Genomic DNA, 12,185 nt, shown 5'->3' with positions numbered 1-12,185 from the left:
TGTATCAGTATTATAATGGTTTATTGATGCAAAATTAAATAATTAAGAATAATCTTATACATGTGATAAGTTTACTGCATTTACATCATTATCAGGAAAAACTAAAGACAGTAAAGAAAGTGTATTTTTGAAAGTGTTTTTCATACATACTGAAGCAAGTTTAGACTGCAAGGCCTACAGCTTCTAACAGTATAGGTCACTAGGATGAAAGTCAAAATCCTGTTTTATTTGTAGGTATTTGGAAAAGTGGCCATGAGGGACAATAATCAAATAAACAGAAACAACAATTTTCAGACTTTCCCCCAAGCTGTGCTGCTTCTCTTCAGGTGAGTAAACCTTAACTCTGACTTAATGCATCCCATTTCATTGATCTATGAAAAATGTCTGTAGCTCTTGTACCATGGATTTGTTCAAAATGTGTTTGCAAGTGAGAAGCCGTTTAGCATAACAAGCACATATGGCTGTATGCTGAGTGTCCATTGGCACAGCAGGGTTCTAATCAAGTGATACAGACCTAAACTCATTACAGCTACTGTGAAACATCTCATTTATGCAGTAATTGTCTTCAGGTAGAGCCCAAACATAGTCAGCCCTGGTATCACTGTGTAGGTGTTGGGAAAGGTGAAAAAGACTGCCCTTAATATATTCTTTTAGAAGCACAGCTAGCATGACAGTTTGAAAAAATGAAAGGTTGTTGCAAACATAAAGAAATAAACTCTTCTTTACATTTGCCGAAGAGATGACAAGAAATAGAGGGTGTAATTTGCAGAAAGGAAATACTAGATGAGCAGTAGGCAAAACTTACTGATGGTGAAGGTAGCTAAATCTTGATGTAGGGGGATTACGGAATCTCCATAACTAGAGATCTTTAGAAGACGGTAAACATTTGCCAGGAGTGCTTCAAAATGTCCTGGAGCAAGGAGAGGGAGTGACATGGAACAGGGATGCCTCTAAAGGTAACAACCTTGAGAGCTGTCTTGCCTGTGGTTCTGTAACTCCACTTGGCTCCTATGCATTGTTACTAACCTGGTTGGCGAAACTGGCAGGTCATTCCTTATCTGAGACCAAGGGCATCACCCAATGAGATCTAAGTCACTTTATGCATGTAAAGACTTTCGCCTTTGAAACTAGGTAATGAACACATCCAAAAATGCCATAAATATGTAGTTGTCTTTTAAATATTTGAAATCATGGGTCTGTACACGAGCATTGCCCAACTATGCAAAAAATGCAATAGCAGAAGTTAGAGACAAGTATTTCTTCAGCCATGCTGAGGAAAAGGCAATTCCTCTTTTACAAATAGATACTTCCAACTTTTATGACAGATTTTCATACCCAACACCACTTTTGTACACAGCAGCTCCACTGCAATAAGTATTTAACTTGTAAATCACAGTTTGGTGTTCAAATTTTTACACGCAAGCCTTTATGGTGCATTAGTCTACCTTATAAAACATGTCTGCAATGTCAGATCTATGCTTGTCATTTCTGAAACATGCTCTGTATTTTTTTAATTAGTTCCTGCTCTGAAAAGTTCACGATCTGGCTTTACATTTGTGCTTGTACAGCTCCAAGCATTTTGTCAGAATTTAATAAATTAATACATCTTTAATCCATTTTCATCAAATAATGCTTAATTTATCTTTGTGACCTTATAAAGGTGTGCAACTGGAGAAGCCTGGCAGGAAATCATGCTGGCATGTTTGCCTGGAAAACGCTGTGATCCAGAATCCGATTATAATCCAGGGGAAGAATACACATGTGGAAGCAATTTTGCCATCATTTATTTTATCAGTTTTTACATGCTTTGTGCGTTTTTGGTGAGTCTAGCTTGTGCTTATTAACAGAAATGAGCTTTGGCATTTTGACATTCTTCTGAACTAAGACAGTAGTGAGTTCAGAGAACGATTGAAAATCCCGTATCTAAAATATTTTTACAAGATTATATTTTTCCATACACATCGTAAATTCTGTATCTTTTACTGATTTTTACGTTGAGGGTGGTGAAACACTGGAACAGGTTGCCCAGAGAGGCTGTAGGTTCCCAGTCGCTGGAAACACTCAAGATGAGGTTGGATAGGGCTCTGAGCAACCTGATCTAGTTGAAGATGTCCCTGCTCATGCAGGGGGGTTGGACTAGATGACCTTCAGCGGTCCCTTCCAACCCAAACTATTCAATGATTCTAAATTCCCATGTGCAAGATGTTCTTCTGACTACATGTATGCAGGAGTGGTTGGTTGCACATTTGACAGCTAAGTTAACATTCTTTTCATCAGCTATTATTTCATGCATTTCTCAATAGTATCATTAAACATGCATTAATAATAAAACTGCAATTCCTTTGACTTATTAGTAATGCTATTTGTATTATTTAAACTTAGCAGAATTTGGATTCGTGTCTCTACAAGTGTACTCAAACTGTGGCACATGAGATGTGAACAATAACCTTTCTCCCTAATTCATGGCATAATGGATTATTTGCTCTAAAATAATCTTTGAAATATGTTTTTCCTCATTGCAGGTGTCTGGTCTAAGCTGGTTGATTTGTTCTATTCACAGTACTGTTCTCCTTGCAAAAGGAGAGTGGTCGAACAGAATTCTGTGAACTAATGTAGACATACGTGTTCTGCTCTTCTGTATCATCTTCCATGTTAACAAAATGTATGCAGAAGTCTTCTTGTCATGACTTTGAATCCTATTAATACAAAAGCTGTTTCCTGAGATCTAGAATGTGTCAAATACATGTATTGGATCCAGTCTTTAATTTGATGTAGTGGGATCTGGCAAATCAAGGAAGAGAAACAAAACCATGTGACAGCATATGTCAAAGACTGAGTACTCTAAGATAGAATCGCATTCTTGTCATATCATTACTTGATAGAGTTCCAGTTAGTCAGTTAAATCGTTAGCAAGTATTTTCTGTGATATTTGATGATATTTGCCAAAAATCATCGTTCATGAGATCAATTTATTTGTTTGAATTCTTAACCTGCTACCTCATAAAAATATTTTTATTGCATAATTTTTAAAATTTTCAAAATAATTAAGGCAGATTGTTCTTACTTACTTTTTTAGATTATAAACTTATTTGTGGCTGTCATTATGGATAATTTTGATTATTTGACACGTGACTGGTCTATTCTGGGTCCCCATCATTTGGATGAGTTCAAAAGGATATGGTCAGAATATGACCCCGAAGCAAAGTAAGTTAGATCATTTCTCTGATAAGATCTATCTGGTAAAAACAATAAAAGCAGAACACAGAATATTCTTTGGGAATGGATGTATGTTTGGTAACCGATGTGTGTTGGTTCTAGGGGAAGGATAAAGCATCTTGATGTGGTTACATTACTGAGACGCATTCAGCCACCACTTGGTTTTGGTAAATTATGCCCTCACCGAGTGGCCTGCAAGGTAGGTTTTACCCTATTTTCTTTCTAGGTTTCTCTCACAGTTCATTCGTTCATTCCATTCTGCCCAATATGTGTCACATATGCACAGTAATCCTGTCTGTTCACAAGGTCTCCTTCACTCTCAAGTTTTCCAGTTTTTTTGCAGGCTTACTTTAAAACAGCAAAATTAGTCTCGGTTTTTTCAGTGTAGTCATTTGAGTAGTTACCACCAATGGAAAATTCGTCACAGCGCATCAAAATGGAAGGGGTCAGTTTGTAAATCTATCATTGGCCTATTTTTGTCATGTATATGAACTACCTCATCCCAGCATTTCTGGTGACCCAGTGTCACGTATAAGACTACTTCAACCGAGTGATACTTCTGATATCTCTTCAGTCCCAGGGTGAAGAGGGTCATAGTTTACTGTAGTTGACAATTAAGTTTTGATGAGAAGTTTGCTGCACATGAAACATAGAAATGAGATTGAAGGGTGGGGACTGCAAGATGATAAACCAAGCTGAAGTGAATAATGGTGTGCAATGCAATATGTAGCAGTGAGTGAGAAGGCTGAAAATTAAAGGGAATTTAAAATGATGTAGAATTTGTCAGGCACGATATGTAATTTAGATGAGGATTAATTGCATTTTAATATAAAAGTTGAAAAGCAACACGAAGGAGATTAATTATTATGTAATTTGAGGACTTCAGAACTATGGGTATTGTGGTTTTTACAATTTCAGTAGGAATGAGATCATGGCTTTTAATTAAAGGATTGTTACAACAGCACTGTCATTTGGATTTCTTTTATGTCTGTTTTATAAATAGGTAAGTTGACGTATAAAACACTGGGTTCAAATGGAATGCTACAAGGCATACTTAAAGCAAACCTATATCTATACATGAAGATAAATTATCCAGTTGAGGTAATGCTTTTAAACTAGAATAGAAGAAAATCCTAGTCAGACATTAGGAAAAGATTTTGATAGATTAAATAGTGTTCTTCTGACAGACAGGGTCGCAGTGAATACTGCTCTGAAAGGTGAACACTACTGCAGAGATGGACTAATCCAAAGAGGAAAGCTCCTTTCACACTAGTTCAGTATAGGTAGCATAATTGATGCACGGCATCACTGAAGAGTTACCTGAGAAATGAATCAGCTTATACAAGACAGACCTGGTGCTGTGGTTCTTCATGGAGCATGAGGCTGGAGGAACCCGTGGGAAACCTGGACCATGACTGCAACTGGAGTGCATGCTCTTAAATAACTGCATTTGTCCTTAATACTTGCATAGTGTGACTTACAGTCAGAGCCAAGGACTGGGCTTCAGTGTTTTCAAATTAACTCAATAAATAGCTCATGAAAACTACTGGACAGTTTTAGCTCTTGTATAAGCATGCATGTGATTAATATCAGAAAGAAGCGATATTGGGTGGTTATTATACAGAGCTAGGATGGAAGACAACGTTTTTTGAAGATGTATATAATTTTTATGCCTCTCAGTGGATATTATTCTTTGAATACATGAGCTTTTCAGAAATGAACATTACAGGAGGTTTTTTTCAAACAAAGCTGCATCAAAATTTGTTTCCCTTTTCTCATTTACAGAGGTTAGTAGCCATGAATATGCCACTGAACAGTGATGGAACCGTCATGTTCAATGCTACTTTGTTTGCTTTGGTTAGGACTGCTTTAAAGATAAAAACAGAAGGTAAGGTTCTTAGGTGTAAAGCCTTTTCTGCACTTGTCAGAAGGTACAATGAGGAAAAGTTACTATTTACTTTGTTCATTTTGTTGGACATGAGTAAGGCTGCCTTAGTCTCACTGGATTTGGTTTGCTTTTGGATCATGGGTTGTATTCACTGTTGCTAGGAATGATTTGCTAGAAAATGAAAGGAAAGGGACAGTGAGGCCAGAGCCCCAGAAATCTCAGAAATTATTATATGCTTTTATCTGGTCAGATAAAAACATGTAGCAGTGGCATAACAGGAGTTCTACTGCAAGGAATGAATGAGTTCCCCTTTCTGTCCAACCAAGATGCTCCTTCCTCACTACTCTTTAACTTTGTGTCTTGGATCCCACATTGGTGCAACTGCAACTTTTGCACACTTGAAAGCAACATCCTCAGTTTGGTCGAGGCCAGTTCTGACTGGGTTGAATGGATTTCTGTCATTTGCATCAGAGTTTTTAAAAAATAGTGGTATGTTTCAAAGAATTTTCTTTCTATTTTCATATATTTTTTCATTATTTTACCATGTTTTACTACTTTCTGTTCCATGTCTTCTGGTATTCTTAGCAGAATTTGAGTTCCACTGCCAATAACAAACTGATCAGATTAAGCCCCCTCAGGCATCGCTGTGGTTTAGGTGAGCACAGCAAGAGATGAAAAACTGCTCGGTAGTCAGTTGCCTGAACTTTCAAGCCTGTACAACTGAGTAATTACTATGATTAAACAAATAAAGGCTCGGCTTTGGGTCAAGAAAGAAGTGGCTTGTAAAGAGCAAGTCACCACTTGCTGCACAATTTAAGCGGAAGGTATTAAGCAGTGACAGAGTAGAGCCAAGATCTGCAAATTATGGCTGACCTCTGCAGTACTCAAGAGACTGATTTGAAAGCCCTAGGAGCTCGCTGTCTTGCACCCTTTCTTTTCTTTAGTTATTGTAGTCTTGTTATCTGCTACTTCTTGTAGCCTAGGCTTGCTGCAAAGCATCCTTATCACAGTCTTTATTTGTATACAGCTAGTTAATATCCAAAGGATCATTCATTGCAGTTGGTTAAAACATAATTGCCATCCTTCATTTTTCTATTTCATTGCCACAGGTAACCTAGAGCAAGCAAATGAAGAACTTAGAGCAGTTATAAAGAAAATATGGAAGAAAACAAGCATGAAATTACTTGACCAAGTTGTCCCTCCAGCTGGCGGTCAGTCTGATAAACTTTGCAATATGCTATTCTCTGTGCATTTTGGTCTTTCTAGATTGTTAAAAACCAAAGAAATAAAATTACTAAGTTTTGCAATTATGTCTTTAAAGGACAACAAACAATAATAACAAAATAAATATAGAGAAAATTATATCCTATTACACTAGATAATACATGTAGGACTGATAAGTACAACTTCCTTATATCAAAAAGAGAGGAAAATCTTGTGCTTATTTTCTTGCTTGAAAAAAATACCTTATTAGACTTAAATCTAGTCTTGATTTAAAGTCATTCAGCAAAATAAACTAAACTTAGTTTAATTTCAATGCATTGAGCAAAGTAACATGTTTTGTGCTAATTAAGCTTGACAATGTACACTACATTATAGCTATATCCTCGTATATGTTGAATACTTCTGGGAGAAAACTGAAAAATTTTAATTGCCAGCTTAAAAATAGTTTTGTTGCTAAACTGATAAAGCAGGAGGCTAAATTATCTCAGTTACACTAGTTTTAGCCAGAGCAGTTCCATAGTCAACAGATAATGGAAATGGTTCAGATTTATGCCAGTATGACTGAGATATGAATATAGCCCATGTAAAGAGATATCTAAATTCTCATGACACCAATACGTTTGCGAGAACTACAAGGCACGTATATTAGGTGTTCCTACGTGCTGTAAAAGGACATGTCAAATAATTGTTATATCTCTCTCTTGAAATATATATATTCTAATATATATATTTAGCCTTTTTCAATATATATGTTTTTATTAATATGCTGTAGTGTAGGTTTAGGTGACTGTTTTTACTTGCTTTTTCAAGTTTTAAAGGTGCAGGATCTGTTGCACTGTCACCCACACCCAGGATATATTTATCTAGACATCCAATACACAGGTCCATTGTAATCATCTGGTATTTCTTGTAGTTTATTGTACTTTTATAGTGTTACGGCAGCTTTCAAGACTGATCAGACTCAGGTTTGGAAGCAGACTCAAGATCCCAGGCCTGATGGTGGTGGAGGCTGATCCCTTTCTGAAGGTGATACTCTCAGTCTCTAGGGGAGGAAGAGCATGCTGGCTGCACTGCTGTTCAGCATGACCCAAGCAGCAGCATTAGCTTTGTCGCTGGAGGGAGCCACTTGCTACTGGTGTGGTGGCTGCCAGATAACAGTGGGGATGAAGGCAAAAATCTAGCAAATTTGACTATCCAAAGGGGAACTGATACTGCACATTTAAAACAACTTTTCGTGCTCTACTCTGTTGTTTTTAGCCTTACACCTAAGTGCTTGCATGGCATAGATGGATTGCTTTGTTATTGTTGTAACTATGTGCTTGAGCTTTTTCTGCAGCCTCTGTTCCTTTCAACTATGAGTCTTTCGAATATTCTGAAGCAATTCTGTTTTAGGGTGGTGGCATGGAATTAGTGTTGCCTCTTGCCAACTTTATTCCCCTACATTTTTTTATTGAAATAGAGATGCATGCTTCAGAATAGCGAGCTGTGCCTGCCTAAATCAATCTGACAAAGGATCTGTAAAGATTACATTCCTAGAACTAATCTCACATAGTAACTCACTGTTAACTTCAGCTTCATTTCATTGCTGAATGTAAGCTGTCTATTTATTTTCAGCTATACTAAAATTCATTGCTACTATTTATTCTGCAAATGTAGCTCTTCAGTGTAGCTAGAAGGCTGAAAACCTGGATCACTGCGTGATTGATAGGAAACAGTATGGCTTCTACAACCCAGTACAAATAAGAACATGTTGGGAAGTCCTTAAGATTTACGAATTTTTATTTCAGTTTGGTTTGTTTCTCTGTGGACCTTGTTGTGACTTACCTGAAAACTGAAAATTGTAACCCACCTAGAAAAAAAGAGGAATATAGCTATTTTACATTCATATGTCATAGGAGTATAAAATGGCTTAGTATACAGTGGAAATTAGTTTCTATTGATGCTCAATATTCAATAGAAAATTGTATATGACAATAACACCAGTGACAGCTGATAATAACAATCTACTAGGAGACAGAAAATTCTGTTCGGTATAAATCAACAAAGCATCCAAATTCAATATGTTAAAATCACTTGCACTTAAAAGTATTGAGCCGTCTAGTTTATAATGTTTTTCTCCAGTATTACTTTTGCTGGTATTACTGAATGCTAGATCCTTCATGTGCTCGTGACAATGCCTCCAGAACACAAACAGAACAGTTATTTGCGGAGCAGAATGAAAATAATCAGTATACCATTTTTTTCCTGAATTGTAAATAGAGGCACTAGAAGTGAACAGTTAGTTAATTATTGGTACTGGTTAAATAACTCATTACTGTAACTTAATTAAACTGTTAATAGTTAGCAACACATTTTCAGTACAGAAAAATGAAACTGCTTTGCAAAAACATAGAATGTCAGTCAAATGCCTGAATGAGTTAACATTCTTAGGAGACTAGACAGTAAGAGGAATACATACAACTCACTAAAGATTCACCTGTATTCTCTGAACTCCCCAGTCTCCACCTGCAAGCCCATTTAATCCTGCCTAATACTTTTTGCCCTCTTCCAAAAACTTCCTACTGAAATGATTCCTTTTGCTGTCACTAATTGTAACTATAGATTTGTCTATTCTGTGGTCAGTTATGCTTAGCTGCCTCCCTATACCTGTCTATATCTGGCTATATGTGTGTTACTCAAAAAACAAAGTCAAGGATGGCTCCCGTTGGCCAGGCTTCAGTTCTTGTGTGCACGTGTCTGCAGTACAACTGACTGTGCCTGTGAAGTACACATGCATCTTGTTCATACATACAGACTTTGGCATGCACAATTTAGCAAACTGGTAATGCATTCATCTAATATGCTTATAAAAAGTTGGTGTGTGTCCAGAGTGATCAATAAGGGCCCTTCATTTCTGCATACTGAGACTTTCTAGGTACTGTCATCTCAGGTACAGTCAGTAGTCATGCAGTGTCATAGCCTGACTTGAGACATGCTCTAAGTGCAACCCATATTAGTATATGTTATATCAAGTCTGTCACTTCTGTGTGCTTGTTCTTTCTAGGAGCCATTTGCTATATCACTTCCTTAAAAGTTCTGTTCAAATACTTGAAACAAAATAGTATAAAGCATGGGGAAAGGCTTATCTGGGGAGTTTGACCAAGGCTACATTGCAGATCAATGGATTCAGCTAAACTAAGGAAGGCAAGTTTAGATCAGATGCTTTATAAGAGATCTCTTCCTAATACAAAACACTGTTAGTTTCCTGAGGAGCTGCCAAGAGAGATTACAGATGAACATCAAAGCAAATATTCAGAAAAGGTTTAGAAATTAGATTTGGGGAGTCAATTAAAAAGCTTTTTACTACTGAGACTGAATCTGTAGACTGGGGAGCTTTTCTTGTGAGCTGTGGAGTTCCTCCTTTTTCCTAGTGGGAACTGGGGGGACTTGGACCTTTGAAGAGATGTCAGTATTTGGCAGAGCAGGCTCTTCAGTGTGCTAAGATATTTCCTGCAACAGACTAGTCTCCCAACCAAGATATTTTAAAGCCATTATTGTAATTATTTTTGCTTTGATACATTTAAAGACAAATAGAATTCTGCGAGAATACATCCCTGGTACAATTTTACTGAACTTAAAGCCTGTCGTACTTTCTCACATGCATACAGCCCATTTCAGACATTAGAATGAGAGGAGCTTATTTTGCATGGTAGAGGATTCATTTTGAGACAAATATTGTCACAGAGGTAAAAATGAGTTTAAGCAGTATTGTACATGGAGTGGATTTCCCCATCCTTTTTATTGATGTGAAAGCATCAAAGTCACAAAAAGAAGAAAGTTAATTAAATTTAAATTAGCAAAAGCTGTCATATTACAGGTAAAAATACTATTAGAAATACTATCATTAGTGAGATACTTTGGGACATATTATTGATAAAACAAAGACACAAGGAGACTCTTAATCAAATGTTAATGTATGACATTACAGTATATGACAATCAATTAGAAAATTTGCTTGACAATTATTAGAGACAAAGCTTGCTTAACGGAATGTGTTCATATGTAAAATAAACCCCACAAAACAAAATGAAAAACCAAACTCAAGTCTATCCTAAAGCTTCATTAGAGTTAAAATATGGAGAAAACAAATGACATAAAACTACAAAAAATCCATACTTTCTAACAAAGGTGTGTTAAAATGTGTCTGGGCACGTTAGATTTTCTGTGTTTAGTCAAGTCACAACCGTACAGAGTAACCCAGATCCTGAGATGTGTTAAGCACCTGTCTGTCCCAGCAAGGGCAACTGGAATGACAGGAACTTACTGTCCGTCAGGATGTGGGCCTTAACAGGGGAGAGAACTTTGATGCCTAAACCATACCAGCCCTCCTTTATGTATGGCAGTAGCCAACTAGCAACCATGTTGCAAATAGCTATCTCAAGATACTGAAAAAAATAGAGAGATTAGGCTACACAGCAGAAGAGGAAATAGCTAACTTCATGCCAGATAACTCTAGGGGGAAAAAAGTGTGTGAAAACAAAAGCAATGTTTTTGAATAGAAAACTATTCCTAGTTTTCTGGCAAGCGTTGCTCATCAAGAGATCAAACTTGCACAGCTGAATGATTCAATGGGACTCATAAAACAGGCACGTACATTCTTAACATGCTATGAACCAGGCGATTTCGATATCCTCATAAGTTACCTGCCTTTGAACTTTGAAAACTTTGAAATTTGGATTTTGTTCACAACAGTGACTCTCTAAAAATGCTAGGTTTTACTGCAAAACAGGGTTTGCCTGTCTTTTGAATTGTAATAAATTAACTGATGGAAGTTATTTTATATTCTGTCAGCACTGCAGAGCTGATACAATGATGTGGGAAAAGGCCATGTTGTTTCATATTTACTATTATCATCATCATCTGTCTAGAAGGTGGCTAAGGACCACATCCTCACTTAAATAAGAGCCTCATAGAAAATATGTGAAATTGTAACCTCTGTGGGATTTCCTCAGAGTCTAGAAACTGTTTTATTGGGTGACAGTAAGACAGCAGAAGATACAACCCAACATGAGCATCTGGGACACAAATAAAATTCAAACTGGAAGATGCTCGGGTATTACAGTCAGGGCATGACACCAATTAAAAAATGTGCATAGCAAAGCAGGCTGTGAAGATGTCTAAATCCTTATGCAATTAGAACAATGCTATAGTGATACACTGACTAAGCAACTTTGGTTCAGCAGTGAAAAAAAATAAGATGTTGTAAGCAGGACCTTTTTTTTTTTATAGAGCCACTCTTATGAACATAAAATCATAGAATCATTGAATCATTTAGGTTGGAAAAGACCTTTAAGATCATCAAGTCCAACCGTTAACCTAGCACTGCCAAGTCCACCACTAAACCCTGTCCCTAAGCACCACATCTACCTGTCTTTTAAATACCTCCAGGGATGGGGACTCAACCACTTCCCTGGGCAGCCTGTTCCAGTGCCTGACTACCCTTTCGGTGAAGAAGTTTTTCCTAATACCCAATCTAAACTTCCCCTGGCGCAGCTTGAGGCCATTTCCTCTTGTCCTATTGCTTGTTACTTGGCAGAAGAGACCGACCCCCACCTCGCTACAACCTCCTTTCAGGTGGTTGTAGAGAGCAATAATGTCTCCCCTCAGCCTCCTTTTCTCCAGGCTAAACAACCCCAGCTCCCTCAGACGCTCCTCATATGGCTTGTGCTCTAGACCCTTCACCAGCTTCATTGCCCTTCTTTGGACACACTCCAGCACCTCGATGTCCTTCTTGTAGCAAGGGGCCCAAAACTGAACACGGTACTCGAGGTGCGGCCTCACCAGTGCCGAGTACAGGGGGACGATCGCTTCCATAGTC

General features: G+C 37.5%; 1 protein-coding gene across 5 annotated transcripts in view; it reads left to right on the top strand.

Annotated features, from left to right (window-relative positions):
- CACNA1D (calcium voltage-gated channel subunit alpha1 D) overlaps nt 1-12,185 on the top strand; it is a 212,219-nt gene that overhangs the window by 170,431 nt on the left and 29,603 nt on the right. For all 5 annotated transcript variants that reach the window (XM_087743000.1, XM_087742999.1, XM_087742997.1 and 2 more), the window contains 6 exons: nt 235-326; nt 1,661-1,820; nt 3,077-3,204; nt 3,319-3,415; nt 5,002-5,104; nt 6,214-6,315. In XM_087743000.1, coding sequence (XP_087599126.1) covers nt 235-326; nt 1,661-1,820; nt 3,077-3,204; nt 3,319-3,415; nt 5,002-5,104; nt 6,214-6,315 — 682 coding nt within the window. The remainder of the gene's footprint in view (nt 1-234; nt 327-1,660; nt 1,821-3,076; nt 3,205-3,318; nt 3,416-5,001; nt 5,105-6,213; nt 6,316-12,185) is intronic.

This window comes from Nipponia nippon, unplaced genomic scaffold (assembly GCF_047370975.1).
Source record: "Nipponia nippon isolate SJK-2023a ecotype South Korea unplaced genomic scaffold, ASM4737097v1 scaffold_9, whole genome shotgun sequence".
NCBI classification, from domain to species: Eukaryota; Metazoa; Chordata; class Aves; order Pelecaniformes; family Threskiornithidae; genus Nipponia; species Nipponia nippon.
This window is presented reverse-complemented; position numbering and strand designations above follow the sequence as displayed.